At 36.7% G+C, this 26,283-nt stretch overlaps 1 protein-coding gene across 1 annotated transcript in view; it reads left to right on the top strand.

Annotated features, from left to right (window-relative positions):
* LOC122148508 (pleckstrin homology domain-containing family A member 7-like) overlaps nt 1-25,206 on the top strand; it is a 50,813-nt gene extending 25,607 nt beyond the window's left edge. The window contains exon 4 of the mRNA XM_042774699.1: nt 25,119-25,206. Within this exon, the coding sequence (XP_042630633.1) occupies nt 25,119-25,206 (88 nt within the window). The remainder of the gene's footprint in view (nt 1-25,118) is intronic.
* The last annotated feature ends 1,077 nt before the right edge of the window (nt 25,207-26,283 follow it).

The following is a 26,283-nucleotide window of genomic DNA, read 5'->3' as shown; positions in this document are numbered from 1 at the left end:
TCCTATTTTAATCCTTCTTTGTGGAGCCAAAGTTTTTAGCTTTCACACAATTCACTTAAATTCACATTCAACTCCAGTGAGATCTAAATGAGATCATTTTCTAGCACCAGCTTGAAGCCCATTAAGATTGAAACTGTGATTACAATGCCCCTCACACTCCATTAACTGATACTTTTCTTTTCCTATATTTAAAACCTTTTAAGTCTTGATGTAAAGGAAGTAGTGAAGGATTTGTAAATGCAATGTATTTTGACATGCATCTGAGTAAAATAGATTATCAAAAAACATGTAGGGGGACTTGGTTCCATCCATCAATTGATGATTGGATGGAGGCAGATCTGAATGCAAGCTCACAATCAGTTGTGAAAAGGTTACTGTCTGTCGCTTCGCCAGAAGATCGATTTATGACATTTCGATTAAAAAATTACAAAGTATGTTTACATAGGAAAATAAATGGAAAAACAAAGCAGCGAAGTTGAATGCAAACGTGAACGGTCCCTTTATACTGTCTGTGAAGGCAGGCAATTTTCAGTTTCAGCCTGGAATGCTGAGATTTATATCCAAGTAGACTTGAAGAGCCCCTGTACCATTTATTTATTCACTGGATTAATGACGTTTACAAAATATTCTCTCTATATATTTGTCTCATTCATATGATATATTTCCCTTCCTGTTCTCAGTCTGTCTCTCCACTCCCAACAACACTGCACATCCTGCCTGTCAGAGGCAGGCAGGCAGATTCAAAAAGAGTAAGTTCGCTCTACGCCCCTCCCGTTTCTCCCTCTCCTCCCGTGAGTGTGTGCAGTGGTACGTCAGAGCAGAAGATTGGTGTGTATGTGTGCGTGCACGCCGGCTGGTGACTGTGAGCCGGTGAGGAAACAGGAGCTCAGAGACAGGAGACTCCACACAGACAGCAAATCCTGATGCTTACGCCTTTGCCCGCTTCAACGGCAGAACGCTCCGGTTTTACCTGTTCTTCGTTTTTAACAGCCATGGAGCTCTGAAACATCTCTGCTGCTCTTTCTTGAGAAACGGATGAGATTTAGATTCTGGAACTATTCCATTAGGGCTCTTCTCGGGACTCTTTCCTTTTATTCAGACTGATTTGTTCCTTTTCCTGCAGTGTTTTCCCCTCTGTCATGAAACCTGAATTTACTGCTGTTAAAATGAAATTAGAACTTGAATTTCTGTAAGTGTTATTCAGTTGGAAGTTTGGCACTTGGAGCTGTTTGGATTTACCATGTGGAGCCAGTCAGGATATTCCAACCACCAGCCTCATCCTCCTCCCCCCCCCCCCTCATCCCTTTTACCATGAAACCCTACAGGTGGGTTTGGCCTTCCTGTTTTATCTTAGATCACAATAGAGTTTAATGATAAAGTATGTTGACGCTAGGTTATTTTGGCAACAATGTTTGCAGATTTTGCTTTCATTTTCCTCTTCCTGTAATGGGGAATGTCCACAGATTTGCTTGCCGAGAGGTCATTTCAGGATGGATTGCCTGACAGTTGATGCTGAATACCGTTTTGGCCAAGGTTTAATGTTGATAATACTAGATTAAATCTAAAACCATGTGCGTCTGTGGGCACGGATTACATTTGAGAGGAGGAAGAATTAACGGGGGGGGGGGGGTGTGCTTTATGTCAAGACATTTTGTGAATTCCAACAAGTCCTGTTTGAACTGGCAAGTCTAGCAGTTCTGTGGAAAGTGAGAGACGTGATGCAACGAAAACATGTCATAAATCTTCACTCGTTGTGGCTTTAGTTCCTTTCTGTTTCTGTGTGAAGGTGTTCATAGTCTGACAGCATGCCTCCAGTTTTCATTGTCCTCCTGACTGAAAGTTTTGTATTTCTCAAATACCAGGGGCAGCATTCCAATCTTGAACGCCAAATACTTCTGCAAAGGTTTGTTTACTTTCTCTCATAACTTAGTGTTTCCTAATAGCTCAGAAAGGACAGAGATTGTTTCTTGTCATTATTAACACATTGCAGGCCATTTGGCTCGGCCATGCATGTTCTTCTCTGTGATTACGGTGGAAATGCTAATGTTAGTGTGGAGTTTGGATTTGTATTTTTAGTGTACTTTCGAGGTCACAGCAGGGGTTTGCTTGATTATAGTCTGCTTTATGTTTTCTAGCTGCATTGTGATCATTATACCAAACCCATTATTATGAGTTGCTTCTCTAATAACTGCCCGTGTGTTTTTTGACTTTCACTTTCCCTCTCTAGTTTACTGGAAAACTCTGTATACACTACATTTGTTGTTATAAAACTCACTCCCAAGTAAGCAGGCCTACTTCTCTAGCATTTATTTAACCCGCGACATTATGTAAGTGGCCTGCTTTTGACTCAACTGATAATGCTTTGCTGAAAGTGTTTTCTATGCTGAGTTAAGTTAACGAGTCTGTCCCTTTTTATGATCTTCATACTGTGCTTGGTATGTCTGGTTGAGTGATTGTACTCATGTAGACTTGCATGTATGCAATGCACTTCACGAAGTCAGGTGAATTTTAGGTAACTTGAAATTGCAGAGATTATAGTAAAACTGAAACTCATAAGACTTATCTTAGCGCAACTTATTACAGTTACCAACAGAATAACATAATAGGCTACACATTAAACACTAGCCATTATAGTGTATGGTTTCCATTGTTTTTATAATCTTATAAAATCATATCATAAGTGATATGGTTTAAGTGGTAATTTTTTTTACACTTAGGGCCTCCCAGCATCCTGGAACATGCAGTTTGGAGAATGGAATGAGAACTTTTGGAAGGCCCTTAAGTTTTTTATTGCATGGCTTTCCCTTTAACTACAAATTTAAATTCCATTATTTGAATTGAGCCAAAGCTTCAACAATGGAAGGTAGACAACAACGAGTCTCAGTTCAGTCGTCGTTCTGCTGTTTTTGAAAATAGAGATATGTTTTATGTAAGTATAGTTTCAGACAACAAAATGGTCCGACCATTCTGTTTTGGCTTCCAATTTGAGAAATTAATGGAGTCTAATTTAGATGAGAGACGTGCTCATAAAAGGAATTGGGCACCCTGCTTCATCACAAGGATTGTGATTAACCAATCCCGTGGTTCCTCCTAGTTGTCAGATAGCAAAGCGCACGAGTGTCAAAGCCTCCTAGTGTTTGTTCATGACTAAGAGATTGTATTTTTGATTGGTATAGACTATATAGAGGTTGGGCCGAGATAGACGATACATCGTTTACTCACCGATGGCTGACAGACAGTTCACAATGGTTAATGCTGGACATCATGATGCAATCCCCCCTGCAATCCGCCCCGGCATTCCCAGTTTCGGTGTTTGGACCAGGAAATAAAGTGTACTATCGAAACCCTAAAGGGAATAAATTAGCGTATATCGAGATGGGAGGAAGCGTAAAATCTATACTTTCAATACTGGTTTTCTGTTTCAATTATATCATTATAGGGAATAGGCGAATGTATATAAAGTGGGCATCAGGGAGCCGCTATCTGGAAACACACTTTCCGACTTGCAGCACGCTCCTCATTTTAATTTCACTGTCACCTTTGAGATTCGCGAATCACAGGACTCTATACTATGGAGTGGCAGTAGTTCCCACACATTTGACAAGATTAGATGTTTTGTCAATTAGTGCTCAGGATCTGCAAATCAATAGCCGCTAATCTTCTTATCAGGACATTTCTACTAACTTAACACTTAGTGGTAAGATGAAATTTTCATGTACTGTAATGCAACAGGCTTACTGCTGGGCAAGGCGTGCTAACCTTTTTGTGGTGGCTCCATAGAACTGCGCCTAGTGGTGTTACGCTTTGGGCACAACCCCTTACCCCGCCCCCCCCTATCGTCCATACTTATTTACTTACTTGTTTGATTTGGGGTGTTGTTTAACAATTTCAATTTAGTTTTTGTTATATTGTTAATTTTCGAACAAAGAAATGTGCAAGCAATAGCCTAATAAAATGACACCTTTTCATGTACTGTATAATGTCTTGAATCTCATTTTGTAAAAAAAAAGAAAAAAATTGTGAGAGAAATCGAATCGTGAATCGAATAGAATTGAATCGTGAGTTGAGTGAAGGTCTGTTACATCCCTATCCATTAGTATGTTGCCACTGTCTCGTACAGGGGCCAGAATAAGTGTCAGCCACTGTGTGTCATTTATTTTTTGGTTGTTTGATTTTAAGTTAGTTGATTTTTGGTACTTTAGTTGGGACCAATAGCAGATAAAACTTTGTATGGTGTGGAAAACCAGAAATTGTTTGCTATTAATTATTTTTACACTGGAAGACTTGATTCCTGATTGGTTTAATTGCCAGTAATTTTGGCAATATTTTATACTGACCATTTTCCAGGCAGGAGCAGATGTTCTTCCCTGTTTTTCATTTCTTTTTTTTAACTCTCCATTGTTTGTTTTTTTTTACCACCCTTGTGTTAACATAATTTTTAACTCAAATATTATCCTCAATATTTAGCGCTAGGTAACGCTACTTTACAATAAGGTCCCATTTGTTAGCATTACAGTTAACTACATTAATTAACATGAACTATCAATGAAAAAGTAGTTAAAAATAGCATTTATTAATCTTAACTAATGTTCATTTTACACATTTACTAATACTTTAATAAACCAAAGTTGTTAATAATCTGTTTATATTATTATAATTGGACCTGAGCCTGAGCACGCAGTGAACGCGATCATAAAGCGCGGCCGTTCACACCAAACAGACGATTAGAGGTAACTATTGTCCCACCTTAATATTACAACTACCTTTACGCTAAAAAGATAATCGTGGGTTATTCAGAGAACGTGTGCGAGGAAAAAGGTGGATGGAAAAGCCTACGAAATAGCTACGCAATTCAACATTGAGCCATCATGCAAAACAGACAAACCGACCTAAGCACTTGCCCCTCCCATCAAGAAGGGATGATTTCGCCTCGGCAGAGCGGCTAAGTCATTTCGCTTCAAACTAACCTTGGCTTTCTAATGCGCGTCGTCTGTGCTCTAGACACGCGAGGAAGCATTCAAATGTTCAAGCGGCAAACTAGACGCGGTAGACGCGAACATTTGCCGCTCTATTCACGCATTTTGTGGATGAACGCAGCATTAAAGGGGTACTCCACCCAAAGACTGAAAATTATTTGTCATGTAATTCATCTTATCTCACGCCCGTCGTTCTAACATCCCGTAAACAAAGCGTCAGTTCGTCTTTCAGAAACACAATCGCGGGTTAAGACGATATTTGGCATGAAAAACACGGGAGGCTTGAGACTGCTCCCCTAGACTTGCCAAATAGATAACAGTGTGAATATCCATTAAAGGTATGAGAAGTTCGGAAGTGCAGATCTGAGGTCATCTAGCCATCGGACGTGCAATATGGTTATATGAAGCAAAGGAACTTTTGTGTAAGCGAGAAGGAACAGCAAGAAATATACGTATTTATTACAGATGATTCCTTTGGTCAACACGCGTCGTCCTCTGGTCTCTCCATAATCACCATATGCTGTGTATGCTGCTTTACTGTGTCCATCACCGGCTTGCCACAAGGATGCGACTGATTTCTAGTGTGTTCTTTTAGCTTGTAGTTTGAAATAAAAAACAGACGCACAATCTGTTGGGCTTGGTATGTGTGGGAGTTAAGTTGGCACGACGAATTGTTAATCTGATAATGTAAAAGTCGCTCCCTATAGTTTCTAAAGCAATAAAGCTGAGAGCTAGATTTGCATCACTCCGAGAGAAATTGAAAACCTGAAGGTATTTCAAGAAGCAGAGCAACATGGGGGGTGGACCTAGTAACACCATTAAAAAATAAAACTAATAGTTTTTACCCCCTGCTGTACCGAAAGCATTACCGAAGGAACCGCGCGAGTGTTAAAACCGATGCGTACGTACGAGAACCGAGTCAATATTTGTGTACCGTAACCCTAACAAAAACCCCATACATCGTCATGTTTGTAATGAATTCTAACTCATGTGTACCTTATTGTAAAGTGTTAAGTTGGTCATCTAATATTTTTTAGCTATGAAATAATCTATCTTGTTTGGTTTGGGGTACGTACCCATGTAAAATGTAAAGACAGGATAATTAAAGTAAAGTATGCTGTATCTATTGACCAAGAAACAATCCGTTCAAGGTGCTGCAAGATATGATAGATGATACAAGATTTATAGGCAATAATTTCCTGATATCTGTACGTTATCTTTACATATTTGGTTTTCTGTTTATTAAGTTAAACCGGCGTTGTTTTCAGTTACCTTGTGTGGTGTTGGGCCACAATGCTTTGGTGAAAGGACTGTGAAAATACCAAACATGGAATCAATAAAAAGACATGACTTATTTTGCATCCACCTAGCAACTCTGTTGAAGATGTTGTTCATAAACCTAGCTAGGCTGTTGTATTAGAATAGATACATAGCAAGGTCTCATAGAAAAAATACGATTATAATTGGTTTTTTGAGCAAGCGGGGAAGCTCAAGAATGCAGGACACACAAGTTACTATGGCTCTTTTGACCCAAGGCTGACCCCAGGCTTTTGCTCAAGCCAACAACTCAAACGTTAGTTTTACTCCACTTTTCGAAACTTCTAGTTATTATTATTAATTGATCAGTATATTATAGTTTTCTTCTGAGACACAATGTATGGCCAGTTGAGCGAGGGGCTCAGCCCAGACAGCAGGTGAAGAGGTGAAATAGCAGATTGTCTGGGGAGTTCAAGATCCAGATTCATAATACCCTAGACTTCCAGACTTGACCAGCCTGACCTCCATTCATATGATTGACATATAACTTACACCCTGTACGTCTTATTGATTGTGATTGACCGTGTTCATTAGTTTCCTCATCTAACACCACAAACAATCAGTCAGTTGTTGAGTGTACTAAATAACTCTTTGATTTTTATCATGCAGTACTCAGAGGCCCCCCAGTCTCGAGGCTCTATTTTATGCAGGTGTAATATCAGAGGTGATTATAAATGCAGCTCTTCACTAACAAGACCTTTGAATCTGTGACAAAACTTACGGCAGTGTCTTTTGTGTGATTATCTGTGCCCATTTACAAAAAGCAGAATTTGCACTTGGAGCGCATCTGCTTCTCTAGGCTCCAGCACGAACAATCAAAACCTTTCAGCATGGGTTCCAGAGAGGCCACACTGAGACCCCAAAAGGAGGCTAAAAAAAAGTCCCATGCGCATACTGGGGCTGGATCCTGCCTAGTAATTTACATTCGTGATTTATCCTAGTGCTGTCAGAAGATTGAGAGGATCAAAGATCAGAGGGATGGATCCAGATGTGTGGATTGTGATGTGATTTGTGACCGCGCCTCTTTCTCTGGATGAGTGGACATCTCGCCAGTGAACTGGAACCTTTTTATTTCTGTGGGAGGACACAGTAGATGTTACAGCAAAAGGATATTGTCTATCTTGAGTCCACTAAGGGGTTGTTAAAATGCTAAAGCAACTGTTTTCAGAGCTGCTTGGGACTGAACCATGTAAGGTAGGACTAAATGAGGGTTTTGCTGTTTGAAAGGTACCTAGGCAATTTTAGCCAGCAACGTCAAGTATCACATGACCAGAAAGGAAGATGGATGCACTGCCTCTCATAACCGTATATTTGTCATGCGTTTATGTTTGTTTTAGTCTTCGTTTCCCAGTATTATATCAAAGTGATCTTTTTAAAAATATATAAATTTACTTAAAAAAAGTGGTTTTTTCTTGAATTACTTTATTTTAATTTTTCTTAATCAATTGGCAAGTATTTGTCCTTGATCTTTTATTTAATATTTTATTGTTATTATTATTATTATTTTAAATTATTTAATTCTAAACTTAACTTGTTAAAATATTTCTATATTTTATCATTTATAATATATATTTTTTTTATAAAAAATGTGAGTCAGTACTAGCTTACACTGTTTTTCGAAAAAACATTTTTTTTTAATTATCTTTATTATTATTATTATATGTTATATTATTATATTTTGAGATTCAGCAAGAGAATGCATTAAAATTGATCAAAGAGTAACAGTAATTACGTTTAATTTGTGCAAAAGATTTCTTTGTCACAAATAAACTGTTCTTTTCACTTGCTATTGAAAAAGAAAACTGTATCACAGGTTGAGGTCACAAAAAATATTTAATGTGCAACTGTTTTCAACATTGATAATAACAGAAGGCTATTTTAATAGTAATAATATACACATTATTACTGTTTTTACTATATTTTGTTAATGGAAATGTGTTTTATGTTTTTTAATAGCCTTTTTTAATTATACTACAGGTTCTTAAAAGACAATTGCAAAGTAAAACTCTTGTTTTTTCTGTTATATTGAAAAAACACCAGTATTAAATAGATCAACAGTTTAAGAACAATTAAAACAAAACTATAGACAATATTAAAAATATAACAATTGGGCTAATCTAACATCTTATATATTACAAAGCTAAATGATGAAAAATCCCACAATCATTTAATAAGAGATCTCTTAATTTAACACCTGGGATGGGAAAATGCAGCCTTGGTGAGAATAAGAGTCTCTTTCAAAAAAACAAAACTTTTGATAGTATACTGTATGCCATTTGAAAACTGATCTTACTTAAGGGATGTTGTCTTAAATATGTAGTGTAGCTGAGATAAAAAAAAGAGAACGTACAGTTCCGCCACACTCCTCATTTTCTAAATTGGTGGTCACTTCACCGCCTTAGTCTAAAGGCGATCCTCGGACATTTAAATGTCGCATATTCAACAAGGGACTCAGGACAGCAGCATAGGTCTTGCTAACATACCCGATTCTGTCAATGTGTGTACTGTATGGACGCAAGACCTTTATTATTAATTCATGCAAGCCCATTTATGAAGTGGTCTCTATTGCCAGCTGAGGAATGCTTCTATCTTTAATTGAGAGATCCATTATAATCTCTCTTAGCTTGTGTGTGAAATCACAGAATCTAAATCTGGCATTGAAAAGAGTCAAGGCCAGCAGCAGTTTCAATTCCCAATTAAATTATATCTGAAGCCCTGCACAAGATTGACACTGATGTGAATTGAGCTGTGCAGAAATAAAGAAATGAGCATCATCTGTCTTTGTAGAAAGAGAGATGTCTAAAAATAACATTTGTGAGTGTGTGTGTGTGAGTGGATCAGCACCAGGTGTTTGGGTTCAGGGGCTGATATAATATATTTGTTTTTTTCCCACATTCAAGAACATGGATGAGACTCCTACATGAATTGCCTAAATACAAATATAATGCTCAAGAGGGTTTTACTCATATATCAAACCAGTGATTCTTGTTGTGAGGGCACAGGGCTTTCATGAAGTCCAAGAGAAATGGAGGGGGAGAGCTTGTCGTAAATGTCTTGAATAATTTCAGATGTCATGGTGGGTGGTGAAAATTCCAGAGTGTTAAATATTTCTACCAGGACTAATGTCGCGCTGTATGTTGGCGTGGAGAGTCACAAAAAAATACAGTTTCTGTAAACCCCCATGGTATTTTCTTGTACTTTTAGTATACTGTGTAGTATAGAGGTCTGAATTCCCATTGATCCTACCTAATTAGATTAGTTGTGTGGTGTGAGGAAATTGTTGTAGTGGTGGGGCTGGCGGTATAACTAAGTTGTTGGCTGGAGCTGGCTCTGTTATTTTGTTATTTTTTACGTCTAAATAATTCAATTTGTGAAGTACATTTCTCAGTTCCCTGAAGCTTTGGCAAGTCTGATACATTTCTGCAAATCAGTTTCTTTTAAACAGATTAAAAAAAAAACAAACCCAGCCCTGATTTTAAACAGCTTTAAAAATTCTGGGATTGCTGGAAACGAGGCCTAACATCATAAAAACCTTCGGCGTAGGAAAAAAATTTGTGTTGGAGGCAGGGAATGAAACTTGAGGGAGCAGGTGGTACGGTGGATGCTGGCAAAATCTGACCCACACAGACCAAAATATTGCTTGATAGTGTTCATGAAGCCTGTAGTTTTAATAAAAATAACATAACAGAGAAAATTCGTGCTCTGTCCCAGTACCATGTTTGTATAAGATTTCGCATTATTATTTTACTATAATTGAGCTAGCTACTTCAGAAAGTTTTTTTATAACTAACATGTTTATGCATGCAAAAACACCATTGCAGTTTGTTTTACCACTAATTTAGGGTGCTTTCACACTTGGTTTGCTTGCCTGGTCCAAACCCGAGTTCCATTGCTCCCTCCTCCCCCTGCCCCCATTGGACTGCGTTCTTATTATTTTTATTTGGGTCCGAACCGCAGTTCATTTGCGTCATCAAGCCAGCAGCTGTTTATCCTCTTGCTTATTAAATATTTACGCGCAGGAGAAGGCGGCAAATGCATAACATTGCTCCCTGCACTTTTATATATTTACGTTTTTGAACCGTTCGTTTTGTTTACAAAGCTTCGGTACATAATGGCACTTACGTCTGTCTTATGAATGTACTGCAAATGATCTGAAGGCGAACAGAAATGAGATATACAGCTCTCTGTTTGCAGCGCGTCAGTCACGCTTGTCAGGAAAGTGAGTGAAACACACATTTTTATCAAATAATACATCATTAATACCTGTTCACTTCCGCGATTTGGTACGATTGCGTTCACATCAGCAGCGAACCGTCCAGGAGTTCACATGAACCATACCCCAGACCACCCTTTTTAAGCGGACTCGGGTACGTTTTTTTTTTTTTTTTTTTTTTTAAATAAATAAATATTTGTTCAGCAAGGATGCATGAAAAAAGTGACCATTTATAATTTTGTTCAGATAAATGCTTTTGAAATTTATATTCATAAAAACAATCCTGAAAAAATATATCAGTTTTCATATAAATATTAAGCATCACAGCTGTTTTCAAAATTGATAATAATAAGGAATGTTTCTTGAGCACCAAATCAGTATATAAGAATGATTTCTGAAGAGTCATATAACATTAAAGATACTGATTGGTATAAATGGTAATTAACCCAAAAAATTTTAACTATATTTTTGATCAAACAAATGCTTCTTTCAAACACACACACACAAAAAAAAATCTTACCAACCCCAACACTTTTGTGTAAATATCTTGGTGCATATAAATGAAAAAAAAAAAAAATCTATTAAACAATTTTTGATGTGTTCTTTTATTAAAATATGAAAACATGCCTTGATGATATTCAGCTAGATTTTATTGTATTTTATTTATAATGCTTCCTCTGATCAAGTGGTCTATATATATAATATGCTGTATGTGTAGCATCAAAAACCTGAAAATACCAATTTTTTTTTTTTTTTTTTTTTTTTTTACATTTTAAAAATGTTTAAATAACCCAACCCTGCTTGATTTATTGGGATTATCTTTTAGTTTTGACCTTTGACCTCATAATTTCCCCAAACAAATACTTATAGATGACCTGTAACCTTCATTCTCAGACCAGCATGAATTTTTAAGCTATATATAGGGAAGCTAAACTTAGGCGAGTCAAATCTAGAGTCAGGTCTACCACGACTCATCATGTAAACACAAACATTCAGTGACCAGGAATATTACAATATCACACATCATTGGTTGAACTGTGTGCATGTGTATGTCTCTCTCTTGTGTGTGTGTGTGTGTGGTGTGTGTGTGTGTGTGTGGGCATGAGTGCAGTGACTCATACAGGCAGCAGATTGAATCAAGAGGGACACAATAGATCTTAGCAGAAACAAATGGTCAGATGGAAAAGGCATGGATCAAAGAGAGCCGTATTACCTTTGGTTTTTTTGGCCTGGCCCGCATTTTACCTTCTGTAGGCCACGATAGCAGCACTCTTGATTCTTCTTTCATCCTCCTCACTAGCAAAACAACATCTCTCACAGAGAGGAAGGGCCACACTGCTGGGCCTCGAGGCAGCTGGAGACTATTTTACACTGAGATCCATGTTTCCTCTGGCCTCAGTGGACCTCCGCCTCTGCTTTTACTTTAGACGTCAAGTATCAGTTTTATGCCGCTCAACAGCATCAGTAAAGCACTGAGGAATATGAACAGCCTCAAAGCAGTTCAATTAGATGTGGTATGTTTTTTTTTCTTTACTCCATTTATGCCTTCTGGGCTTCTTATCAGGGTTTAACAAATCTGCAGCCACAAGTGCCGACTGTTTTTTTTTTTTTTTCTGAGATATATGCTAATAGCTTTCAAACTCTGTTTTACATATGCTTGCTCTGAGGCTACACAATGCAAGAATCATCTTTTGTCCTTGATAAATCTGTTACTCTGTCTGTCTGTTTTTTGTTTTTCTGGTCACATTTAATGTTGTTTTATGAATTTAATTGTCAAAAAAATCGATGTGTGTCTGTGCAACCGTGAATTCCACTCGAGGGCGAAAGATTAAACATTGAGTTCAAGTTGGTCATGTGAATTCTCTGCATTGACCAACAGAAAGCTGCTTGGTTTGAAAGTGACTGGGCTGTGTGTCATACAATGCTACACTGCTGACAATGAATAATGGTTAATTTTTTTAATTTTTGTTAATGTCTTATGGGTGAAAACAATCCAGTAGTTATGTTTCTGGATCATATCTTTGCAAGTGGCACATTTTCTCTTTTTTTTTCAGAAAATATAAAAATCTATTTTATTTCTCATTCTGATGATGTCACATAAATAATTGTGATTGATAATGGCAATATGCTATCAATACAGATATTTCTATATTTTTTAAATGATGATGGATTACTGAGAACGGGATTCTGGCATAGAGTTTGGCTTAGAAATTCATTTAGAAATTGGCCCAGAAATTGCTGACAGTTATAAGGAACACTTACCAAATTTGTTTCCATAGAATTATTCACATATCATACTAAATATAAGAGTTTGTTTAGACGTATTAACAAATATTGACAACAGGAGAAACGTTGTTCCAGAAGATAACCCACATCCTCTTTAATCTGTTAACCAGCATAACATGTCATTCCAGTTTGTCCAGTTGGGTGACACTGGAGTTTGAGTAAAGTTTCTTTACATGTCATTTGAATACCATGTCATCAGAGCAATTCTGTTTACACTCAACCGCTCCTCTGTCATAGTCTAATGTTCCCATGACTTGTCAGGTTCACTGAAATTTGATTAGAGTGAAAGACAGAGAAAGGGATATTCCCACACTAGAAATATCACAAGAGCTTCTATGTTGTCTTTTTACACCCAAAGTTAATTATCTTTGCACCTATAGCCAATGTACTCCATTGTAACAATATGAATGTGTCATTTTTTGTTAGCTAACATGTTAACACAATGTTCTACCCATATGTCTGTAAAGTAACGTCAGGGCATGTCTTTAAAGGGGTCAGTTTTCCTTTCTCTTTGGAGTGTTACAAGCTGTTCGTGAATAGATAAGATCCCTAAAGTTGCAAAAACTAAAGTCTCAAACCCAAAGAGATATTCTTTATAAAAGTTAAGAGTCATCCACGCCCTCCTATAACGCCTTGTGTAAACACGCACCCACATGTCTATGTCACTGTGTGGGAAGATTTGCATAACACCGCCCAATTCACGCAAAGAAAGAAGACGTAACTTTGATTCTCGCTGTTGCCACTGTGGAGACGCTTTGTTTCATTGTGAAAGCTAAACTACTTTGTTTGGTCTTCCAAAAGAGGACCCAACTAGAAATCAGTGGTTAAGCTGTATTTACAACACTGTTCCAGAACAGTTCAACCCATATATTCAGATGCGTTTAGCGCATTTTACGGAGGACTGTTTCCTGAACCTGGGAGAGTAGCCTACAATGCTTCTGTGCACAAAGGCTGTTTCTATAAAGTGGGGCAATTCTAACTTTGCAAGAACAGTCTGGCGCTTCTGACTCACGGCCTGTAAGTACGTTTACATATTTAAAAAAGACATGGTTTTATGTTTATGCGGCGCGATATGCAAGCAACACTTAAAAAGACAGTATAAGTCATTATAATCAGTAATTTTGTCCCCACTGAATGCAACAAATGGCTCGTTTATAATGGGTTTTATTGGTTTTGTCTTCTTGCGCAGGGACACGGCATCACAGTATAGTAAGGGGCTTAACATTTCCGTCACAACCTTGAGGTATTCAGCCAATCACAACTCACTGGATAGCTGGCCAATCATCGAACACCAAACTTCACAAAAAAATTACATTTGTAAAAATTTACGCGTTTCAGAAAGGCGGGGCATAGAGGAGCAACAATACTGTACAGTCTGTGGAAAATAATGTGTTTTTTGAACCTTAAACTGCATAAACACATTGCATTACACCAAATAAACAAAATAACTTTCTACCTCACAAAACAAAATTACACATATAATTTGAATTCAGTATATATAAATGATAAAAACTGAGAATTTGGCTACATGGCTGATTGTGAAGTGATTCATTTATTTACTGTATACATTCTATATTTTGCTTTCAATGTCTCTCAGATCACAAGATCGCTCTCAAGACACAAAATTCTGCTCTCTGAAGTATTGACAAAGGATTATACTTTCTCTCCTAATAACTTTCAAGGCTTAATTTGCTCACGCAACTGACGCAACTGGTTAATCTCATTTCTCCAGATGTCTGAGCTATTGAGTTTCTTGATGTTTCTCTTCTGCTGCTGTTCTGAGGTGAATGAGGCTTGTGAATTACTTCTGTTATCATAGACAGGAAGAGACAGCGGTTTGCATAACAGAAGGGTTAGAAAGTTAATTGAAAAGACCTTTTGAACCTTATTTCATCCACGGGAGCCTTATTTTACTTTCCGTTCAATATCATGTGCTGGAATCCTACAAAGGAAAAATAATTGAAAGAATCCCATTTCTACCTTTGTGAATTTAAGCGAGAGGGCTTTTAAAGGTCTGCTTGTTCCAACTGTTTTTGGTCAAAGGAATCCAGGACTTCACTAACTTGATTCAAACTAAGTTAAAGGTAATGCATATCTTGTTAGTTTTGTCATAAATTTTTATTTTTGTATGTATAGCGAAACGGTTTCCACTTTTGCTGAGAATTGATACACTAGTACCAGCTGTGTGTTTTTGTCTCCATCTCTGCCAAAAATAAATAAAACCTTGAGGGTTTAACTCTTTAAAGTGAATAAACTGTTACTGTGAAGTAAAATAATTAATATACCTATTCTAAAATATTCATCATCATATTCATGTATCAATATTTTTCATGGTATTGGATTAATAAAAATTCTAGTATTGAAACACTAATATGCGTCCATTTAAAATACTATCTGTTCATTTATAGGCTTATAAGTAGCTGATCTTAGTTGTTAAATGAGACCACAGTATTAAAGCAGAAGGTCATGAGTAACAGCATGTGAAAGTGATTTCTTATTCCAGTGGTGTTTATCCTGTCTGATTCATTTTCCTTTTGATCCCTCTTGCATTTTTCTCTCTCCAGCATCCTGCCTCTTTGACTGTCACAATTGATTTTGGAGATAAGCAGCCTTCAAAGTCTCATTGCACGCTGCCAAGAATCTCCAAGCTGCATGATGGATTACGTCAAATTGTCATCTATATTTATCTGTGATTGAGCTCATTTTGTGACAGTGGCTTGTTGATGCCTCCATATCAAATGGCAGGATGTAAAACAGACATTAACTGAGATAAGTATCTTGGGTTGACTAGTGAGGATATAAATTTGTGCCATACACCCACTCTGATTGAAGTCATATTCGTGATGTGTTGCCAAAGGCTTGTCTTTTTTCAGATACTGAACAGATTGCTCTTTATCGGTCTTTAAAGATAGAGACCTTTTCCTTCTCATACCTCTCAGAGAGGTCACTGGCCTGACAGTTGAAGTGGCTTTTCCATGTCATCTTCAGGGCTATTGACTGTCAGATAAACGTTTTGTGATTTGATAAAGTGTTAGCTGCACAACCCCCTAAGGACTTCCATCATTTTGAACGCAGCCACATTTAAGCAGGACTGTATAAATCTAGAGCTATACGCAATTAAAAATGGGCGATACATAGAACATTGGCATGGTAATTATCCTGACAATATTAAATTAGGGAGTATTGTGAATATCGTGATAACGTGCTTATGCAGTGTTAAACATTGTAGTCAATCACAGACATGTCTGTTGAACACAAGAACGAACCGACCAATCATGGATGTTTAAGTCAGTCAGTGAAAACTCATGCATTATCAGAGAGAATTTGCTTCAAAGTGTAACAAAAAATGAAGTACAGTGACCAAAATGCAATGCAAGAAGTAGGAGGAGTCAGAAGCAAATGGGGGAAATCAGGATCCATTTAGGCACAGGTGTTTGAGAGTAAGAGTTTTTTTCGTATACTGTACTGAGTGTGAGAGTGTTTGGGACAAGTTTGAACTGCTTTGGAGTCTCTGGACATATAAAATGCCCCAAAATGAAACGACGAGAATTGAAGATTACAGTGTTATGAGAGCTTTATTCGTGATGGAGTGCTTGGATTATTACCATTCCTGTAGGCTGCTCCTTTTCCAGTTGTGTTTGGGCTGTACGGAAGCTCAGTCATCAGACATTAAGCACTGAGAAATAATGCCACTGACAAAGAAACAACGAGACTAAAGATTACCAATAGCTTGAGAGTTTCATTGGCTGCACAGTGGATGGGTGGATGGGTGTCTGGATGTTAGCTATGGCATATGATATTAAACTGTGTTTGATCTGCATGGGATTAGAACACTGTGAGTGAGTTTTGTCTTGAGTTTTGTCTACGTTGGACTCCAGGTAGGCCATGAACAGTACATTCTTCCTCCTCAACGAAGCCATTTAATCACCATCGGCCCTCTGAGAAGATGGGTTTAGTGGACATATAACTCGCGCTGCAACCACAGACACACACAAACATCACGTTTTTTTTAAACCCAATATTTAAGGACATAAACATTCAAATGAGTTATTCAAAGAGTCATGGGTTGAGGTGTTGCTTACATTATGGATGTTTGAACTGAAAAATACTTAATAAATTGTCAAATACTGTCTTGATTTACTATTGATGACTTGTGTATTTTCTTCTCCCTCTTTTGATGATGCATTGATGCTCTCTTATATGATGATTTCTTTCATGAGAAGATTTTTGGTTGTCTCTTTGTTGATTTTTGAGATGATTTGAATAAGCAAGTTATTTTGTAACATGTTAATATTGGCATATGTTAATTTAACTAAATATGATTTTTAAATGTTACTTTTGTTCATTAAGTTAAAAACAATAAGTGATCAACAATAAGATCTGTGTTGATTTTACAGTAAACACTCTATATATATTGTTACAATAGCTGTTCTATTCAGATGATGTCTGATGCAAAAACAAAATCACCTTTCACTATTCCATCTGCTAAGCCCAGAAACCCACAGCATTCAGTGTTCTGTCTATCACTGCAAAAAACGAAAGCAGCTGCTCTCCACGTCTTTTTCTGTTGACTTATTTTGCGAGCATATGAATGTTGTGTGAGCTTGTTTTGTCTACTGGATCAAAAGAGCTGAAAAAGCCCATACATATACATGTACACAACTTTCTGCAGCATCTTTCTTCGCTAACACCACAAGCAGCATAAATCTGATGTTATATTAGTAAGATTAGTGCGCATCAACATTTATGCACACAACATTTGGAAGGGCCACCGGTATTTTGGCGAAAACAAAAAGACCTGCCCATAAACGCTCCCTTCAAAGAAACCAGGACAGAAGTGGTCGAAAGTGGACAAAAGAGACAGATTAAAATACCAGGTGTCAACAGGAGAGTGTCTCTCTTGTTTACTTTTGATCCGATCAACCCAAACACATCTAACAGGGCTGCACACACCATGCACCTCAGCACTTAGTGACCCCACTCTGTGACTTGGTCTTCCAAGTTGTTGCTTTTCCTAAATGCTTCCACTTTCCAATAATACTGCTTACCATTGACCTTGGAATATCTAGCAGGAATGAAATTTCACAAACTGACTTATTGCAAAAGTGCCATCCTATTACAGTACCACACTAGAATTTACTTTAAGGTCATAGACTTGAGTAGCACTCAAAATTCTCCTGCCTTACCAGTGCTCCTTAAGAGTCCTTTCACTGAGTTGAAACTCAATTTCAGTAAACACGTGACCTGCTAGTCTCTTGGTGTCTTAGGCAGTTGTAGAATTGTGATACTAAATGTCGCGTCCCATTTCGTAGAGCCAGTTCCCACTCAGCCATTACTGTATATACAGTGGTGACAGCAAAATTTTCATTACCTTTCCAATGACAGATTAATGAGTAAACTGTTGGTGGGAATTTGCTCTTGAGGGATAAAACAGTTGGTATGCAACAGCTGGCACTGAATGGTTTATGGTTATGATGAACAGTTTAAACAAAATTGACAAGGTACGATACAGCATGACGCTACATTTCTTAACAGATATTGTCCTTCAAAAAAAACAAGTGTACAAAAGTGTCATGTTGCTGGCTCTCAGCTCGTATTACTAGAGGGATGGCAAAGCTTGGCATACTTTAATTCTACTCCAGCAGCTAAATATTTTTAGTTACATTTTCCTTCGAGTCCATGCTCTATTCTTATTACACTGCTGGCAAGTCTCTAGAGGCAAAGTTTGGCTGCATCCCAGCATTCTATTACAAATCATCTTATATACACAGTATTAATGTCTTTTATGTACCAATGAAACAAGTCTGACACTTCCCTAGTCAACTTGCAGGTACTTTTAACTGCTTTTGTTGGTTTTTACTGTCCCTATCTGCATAGAAACTTGTTTGTTTGATTTTTGTTTCATATACATTTTGTCAGGTTGTCAGGAATTCAGCTGGTGTTGCAGTTAAATGCTGAGGTTATATCATCCAGAATGCATTAAGCAGGTCCTAATACTGTGCAGTGTGGCTATACTAACTGTAAGAGACCTAGGACGTCATACATAAAATCATGCATATATTTTGTCATGTGTAGTTTAAACCATGCATATTAAGTTTAAACCATGCACATGTTGCCATATGTATATTTATGTGTATGTCAATGAATGGCTGCTGCACTGACCACTGTTTTGGCATACGGTTGCAGTCTTTTTTGTGCTTTAGGAAACCCATTTTTAGAAAAGCCATTACAACACTGCAAAACCATTGCCAAACATTGCCATTGAGCATTCAACATACAGATGCATGTGTTGTATAATTCATTGTGTTTTTATGTGGCGATGCTTGTCATTGGGTTGTTAAAGGCATTTAAGTTGTCAGATGAACAAGACTGTCTAAAATAAATGGACTGAAATATACAGCTGTTTTCTTTGTAGAAACATTTCAACAAAATTCCCAGAAATAAAGATGATAACAAGAAATGTTTTTAACACATTTGCCAAATTTGACATTTATAACTGTTTCATCTTATTAAACTGTTTTGTGCACTCTTTGCTTGAAAAGAAATTCATATAGAACTCAGTTAGTATGAAATCCTTGCATTTTTGTATTCTGTAGGAAACTCTAATATACTGTACACGTAGATTATTGTTCAGAAGTTTGGGGTCAGTATGTTTTTTTTTTAAGGAATTAAAACTTTTTATTTTGCACGAATGCATTAAATCGGTCCAAAGTGACAGTAAAGACATTTATAAAAGGTTTCAGTTTGAAATAAATGCATTTGAAATAAAAAACATTTATTCATGAAATCAGGGTTTCCACAATAAAACTGTTTGCAAGAGTAATAATGATCATGTGAGACTCCAAACTGGCTGATTAAAAAAGAAAACAGATGTTTTAAATAAATTACATTACACAAAAAAAGAAAACAGAAAATTAAAAATAATTAAATTACACAAAAAAACAAAACATACTTTATAAATTAATGATATTTCACAAGTTTTTACTGTATTTTTTGTATTAAATAAATGCAACCTTGGTGAGCATAAAACATTTAAAAATCTTACAGACACCCAAACTTTTGAACTTTGGTACTAGTGTATGTTCCAAGCATTAAGGTTTGACTAATAGCCTAACACATGCGGAAGGGTCATTACTTCACAGTCTTTGCAAGCTCTAGCGGCTCTTTTCAGGGGTCGGCTCTCTCAGTGCCTTGACACTGACACAAGACACCACTACACCGCTGGCATTTTACCCTCCCAACCATACGAGACAGCTAGACACACTAAAGCCCCGGCAACAGAGACAGAGCGCTGAAGCCTAAGCTGTGAAGAGACAGGTAAACAAAAGCCTGCTGCTGTTCTGCAACACTGTATATGGCATCAGAGGGACACTTATTGATTGTAAGTGGAAACCAGGTCATGTTCACCATTGTGAAAATGCGCTCATTGAAGTAATGTGGTCTCTTAAGTACGGTTTAAGCTTACTGGTAAACAAGCTGCACTAGCGTGTTTTCTAAAGGCAATGTCTGGCTGGTTTGTAGAGTGTTCACACAGTGTGCACTTCAGTCATGCTTCAGTTAAATTTTAATTTCAACTGATTTATGTGCTTCTGAGATATGCAAGTTTAAGTTTAACAAAGCTTTTAATGTGAAACTTAATAATGTTAGTCGAATGCAATAATGAATCTACTCCATGAATCATTGCACAGCCTATAACGTTATATTAAATGGCTGTCATATGAAACATTTTTGGCTTCTCTATATAGCATTAAATTGCATGCTTACACTGGGTCGGTGTGTGTGGGATTTCTAACTGATTATGTGGTGATTCATTGTTCTCATTGTAATTGGGTCCAGCATTAAATGTCAGATGATGAAATTTGTATCTGAGCTTTCTGTAATTTTTCATCTCTCTCCCTCGATTCTGTGTGATGTGAATGGGAATGACCTTGTCCCTGTGAGAGAGCCATTTAAAATGCTTTTCAACCTGCTTCCGGTGCTTAAACACAGCTTATCTGAACATTTTTTAAATAGACACCACCTTTACATGCCCATTGAATAAAAAAATGGTTCAAGGCAATTCATTTTGGGGCTGTAAAACAAACCAACTGGCTTGTGCCAAGCAATACAGAGACAAATCCTTCAATTTTGGACAAGTTGTCTGTATAATCGATAGATTGTGCCTTTTAACAATTTGTTTCTGACACATTTACGCAGTCATCTGACGTGCACTACTTAGCTGGATATAGCCTTGGATTCTCAGATAAATTAATGCATTTGTATTTATAGTCCTCCTTGTCTTTCACTTGCAGTTTAGCTTGTGTTGAGCCAAGTTTGCTTGAGGGTCTCATCAGCGGAAGGCTGTTAGGACCACTTGGTCTTACTTCATCATGATTTAGAGAGTCTTGTCACAAATTAGACACAAAAAGAAACATAAAGTGTGGTGTTCTGTTTCCATTTATGAGGCATGTTTATCTGAAATAATTTAAGCATGATAATGAACCAGCCTGGAAAACATTTATTCAAAATCAGTATGGTAGAAAAAAAAAAAAGAAGTTAAAATTATGCAAAAAAAAAAAAATCCAAATAGAATTCGCATTGAATTTGACACCAAACTTAAATGTAGGGCAGCACAATTTGGGAAAAATTATATTTATTATTAAATAATAATAATAATTATTATTATTATTTTATTATTATTATATAAAAATATTATTTATATATATATTTATATAATGTAATATAATAATAATTGCATTTTTTATTTTGTAAATAAATATAGAGCCACACTTCACAGTGAACATACAGTATATTTATTTGATTAAATCACAGCCTTTGTGTAATTTCAGTTTTTTTCATATAATGGTGTATATCTAAAAATATAAGGTGGAACTGATGAGGCTTTGTAGCAAGACGTAGTGAGTATTTCTACACAATCACATGAGACTAAACAGGTGTGGTGATTATAAAGATCCGGGGGCTCCTTTCAAGGATACACACCATGTTTGTGCACACAAACCCTCACTTATCACAGGCTGTCAGCCAGAACAGTAAAGAGCTCCATTACAAACAACAGTAAAGCTTATGTAGTCACTGCAACCTGTGGCATCTCCATGCAGTGAATTATGGTCTTTAAATACATAGGAGCGACTGGAAAGGAAACAATGTGCTCTGACCTCACCTCTACCTCTCTCCTGCCTTAGTGGAAGTGTAAAAGCGTGTCGAGTTCACATGTATACACTCTTGATGCACACCATTGTGTTCTGCTTGTGAAATGATGCCTCGTGACTTCAAAGCATTCCGGTTCAGATAGGAAGTGTTTTACATTCAAGGCTTTGGGGTCAGTTTGTATCCATTTAAAAAATAGCTTACAGTATATACTTTTATAATGGCAAGAAACTACATTTCATGTCTTCTACTTGGTTTAAATTAGATTTGATTTATTAATTGATTATTAGATGATAATTTCAGAGCTCTTCTATGACTTCTTCTGCATGGCTTGTCTGCCAAATTTTCAGGACGTAGCGGGGAAGGTGATGGTGGTGGATTCATGTCTGATACCGGTTGCTTTATCTCTCAGGAACCAGTGAGCTGCCTGCACTTTCCTTAAATACTGCTACAATCTCCAAGGCTTCATTTTTCTTGGCTCTTTATTACAATAGTGCTTCTGCATACTCTATCGCTTTTAGTTAGAAGAAACACCAAGAAACACTTTGGGTTCTGGAAGTAAAAATAATATAAATATTCTTCATAAGGAAATTGTTTTTGAAACTTTTAAAGAGCTATGAGGTTAATGTAGCAAGGTTTTTAATAAATGGTATATGCTTTTGTTGAAGCCACCAGATGCATTATTTATTTATTTAAATCATCTTTAACAGTGGGAATTTCTGGTTAAAAACTACATTACCCATGATTCTACAGATAAATCTCCAGCGATCGGAGGTGTGGTGGGTTGGGTGGGGGGGGGGGGGGGGGGGGGGGGGGGGGGGGGGGGGGGGGGGGGGGGGGGGGGGGGCTCTAGGGGGGTGTTTTGGGGGGGGGGGGGGGGGGGGGGGGGGGGGGGGGGGGGGGGGGGGGAATCAAAACAATCAAATTGCATCAAAAGAATAGCTTCCACCCACTACCATATTAACTAACTATCTGAGACTGCTTCCTACGCTCTCAAAATACTTAAATGTATATGCATATTTTGCAATAAATCAAAACTATATTGTTTCTATATTTAAATATGATTACACTTTATTTTAGGGTCCAATTCTCATTATTAACTAACTATTAACTATGATATTCATCTCAAACTCTTAATTTGCTGCTTATTAATAATTAGTAAGGTAGTTGTTAAGTTTATGTATGGGGTAGGATTAAGGGATATAAAATATAGACGTGCAGAATAAGGCATTAATATGTGCTTTGTAAGTACTAATAAACAGCTAATATGCATGCTAGTTAATAGTGAGAATTTGTCCTTAAAATAAAGTGTTGCTTTAAATATAATCAACATCTTTAAAAAATAGTTGTATATTTCTTCATCATTTTTAATTTGATTGTCTTTTGCAAAGTTTCATGGGATTGTAGTTCTTACCCTCAATAAAGGCATTAAGTATGGAGTCTTGCACCTTTTTGCTGTCTCTGGTTTTCAAATATTTATTTTTTGTAAAGATGCAAAGTTTGTAATGATGTGCTTAACCTCATAGCTGGTTGGATTGGTTTTCTGCTTATAGCCTTTAACTCTTTAACAGAGACTTTTTAAAACATTAATAGGAAAAACATTAGAATAAATACTTCCAAGGAACCAAAGTTGTTGAAAAAAGTGGGCAGGCACTGTTGCAGTCTGTATGGCAGAATAAGTCCCGCCTTCTAAATAAATCAGCCAGTCATGGATTGGTAAAGTCATTGCAGCTGCCAATAGAAGCAGTTAGAGTCCTGAGACGTGTGCTTGGGAGTGTGCATTGGTTGGACCAACCTGCTAATGAAGCTTATGAAACAGGATCTATGGGATGGTTTATTGTCAGATTTTGTTGCTGATTTTTCCTTATGAAATCTTCGCTAATGTGACCATACCTTAAAGTAGAGGTCTGTGTGGGACTATTTTTTTTGTCCCGCTCCCACAAGGTTTTATTCCACACCCACCCGCTCCCGCTATATATTCACTCTTTGTTCACCCGCTATCCGCTTAGAATAATTTTCTTCCCAACCCGACCGTTCCCGCTAAAGTTTAGATCTCATTTTCCAGAATCTCACATTTAAAATTTTTTTTAGGTCTGAAAATTAGTCTACTACTGAAAATAATGTGTTATCTTCCCAACGCTCTTGACCCGTTCTGACAATTTAATGTAGTCCAGCAACAAAGTAGGAAAATTGTGTTAATTTCTCGTCTACTGAAAGATTTTTTTTCTTATTTTTTATGCTGACAATAAAAGTGTAGGTTAGCACAAAATTGTGTTTTATTCGTCTTGTCCAAGAGTCTTAAATTTAATGACTGTGAGACAACAATAGTAGGAAAAAAAGTGTCAGAGAAAATAAAAATGTACTAAAACAGTTTTTTTCTTATTTTTATTCATCTTGTCAGGATACAGTTCGTTTAACATTGTCAACACCAATAGGGAAAAGTGTAGTAGAGAAAAAAAAACTACATTAAAAAAAAGTGCATACAGTTGTTTTAAATTACGTTGAAGTGTGAGCTTATAATTATATTATATAAACCTTCAGATTTCCTATCAGACTTCAATTGTGTAGACATTTTCCTTTAACACTCTGCAGCCATTAAACAGATTTGAAAGGTGCTTTTTATCAGCTCAGACATAGACTGCAGTGTAACTTTGATTACATATGCATGCACAGTTAGTTAGTCTCTTGTTGTTCATTTCATGAAGCACTTTAATACATAGTAGAGACAATGCCTCTGTTCATATGGTGCACAGCCTGTTTCTGCCATGCAGTCGTGTCCCCCTCAAATGTAACAGACCACTCGATGTTGATGCAGTTTCCTAAAATAGGCACACTGGAAATACATGTCATGCTGACATATTGCCAAACCTCAGACTATGTTACACTGAGAGTATAAATCTTTTCCAGTTGTACCTTACTAACTTACCGTTTGTAATATTATAGATGATATTAGGTTATATACTGCATATATGTTTGCATTAATCTGTGGTTACTCTGTAAACAACATGATTAAAGAGACAAACACCACTGATTATCACTGGTGTGTGTGATTTGTTTTGTGATGGACATGTCTGGGAAAATCCGAGGCGTTGATTGTTCTGATGTTCAGATGGTGTTTTTGCTGCAGAGAAGCATAATAATCACCATGGTAATGTGCTTTGTTTTTGTCTTATCTGTAGCCATAACCAGAGGACGACTACATTCATACATCCAGTGACAGGCCAGATCTCGGCTGAGAATTCTGATTTCAGACTACAGGACCAGTAAGTATGGTCTTTTTGGTATGACTAGGTCATTTCTTTTTCTGTTAGTTTCATGTTCTGTCTCGAGTTTGGTTTCTGATTACATAGATGAAATATTGAGACTTCATATACTTTTAAGAGTCTAAAGAGCTCAGGCTGCTTGTCTCATGCTTCATGTTAATAAGGGTTTTTATTAAGCATGAGTGAATTACATATGGGACCAAAATAATTCCAGCAGCATTTTCTCTCAAAACTGTTTAAAGATTAATATTGTAATGCATTACTTTGAAAAGTTACTTTCCCCAACACTGGTAATTAACTAGGAGTATTTCCTACTTTGATATTATACGTGTTTTTTTTTTTTTTTTTTGGTCAGTAAGGTATTTTTTTGGCAAACTGTTTTTTTTTTTTTTTTTGCAAGGATCAAACGTGACCATAAAGACATTGTTACAAAAAAAAAACAGACATCTTTTTTGTTGAACTTTATTTTTATCAAAGAATCCTGGATAAAACATATCATGATATCATTAAGCAGCATGACTGTTATCAACATTGATAATAAGAAATGTTTCTTAGACACCAAATCAGCATATTAGATTGATCATGTGACACTGAAAAGTTAAGTAATGCCTGCTGAAAATTCTCAGAAAATGATTACATTTTCAAATATATTAAAATAGAAAACCGTTATTTAAATAGTTATAAAATTTTACAATATGAATGTTTTTTACTATATTTTTATTAAATAAATGCAGGCTTGGTGAACTTTAAAAATAAATAAATAAATAAATAAAGCATTTAAAAAAATCAGTACCATCATACGGTTATGATGTATCATGTTAATGATCTATATGTTGGCAGATGCATAGCTGGAAAAATACAGCTGACTTAAGTATCACATGTCTCCACTGGCATTTGTCAGTGGTCTCACTCACTCAGATCCCCTCTTGCTGCTGTCAAATTGTAACTCATATTATAGCTGTCTGTTTTCTCAGACTTGGAAAATTTAATTCAGTGGTATTCCTTATCGAAGATGAATTTTGGGCTGTTTCATTGTATGCTGTTAAGAGGTACATCAGAATCTTTTGGGTTATGTTAGGGA

Source organism: Cyprinus carpio, chromosome A18 (genome assembly GCF_018340385.1).
Source record: "Cyprinus carpio isolate SPL01 chromosome A18, ASM1834038v1, whole genome shotgun sequence".
NCBI lineage: Eukaryota > Metazoa > Chordata > Actinopteri > Cypriniformes > Cyprinidae > Cyprinus > Cyprinus carpio.
The sequence above is the reverse complement of the archived record's forward strand: the minus strand, read 5'-3'. Positions and strand labels throughout refer to the sequence as shown.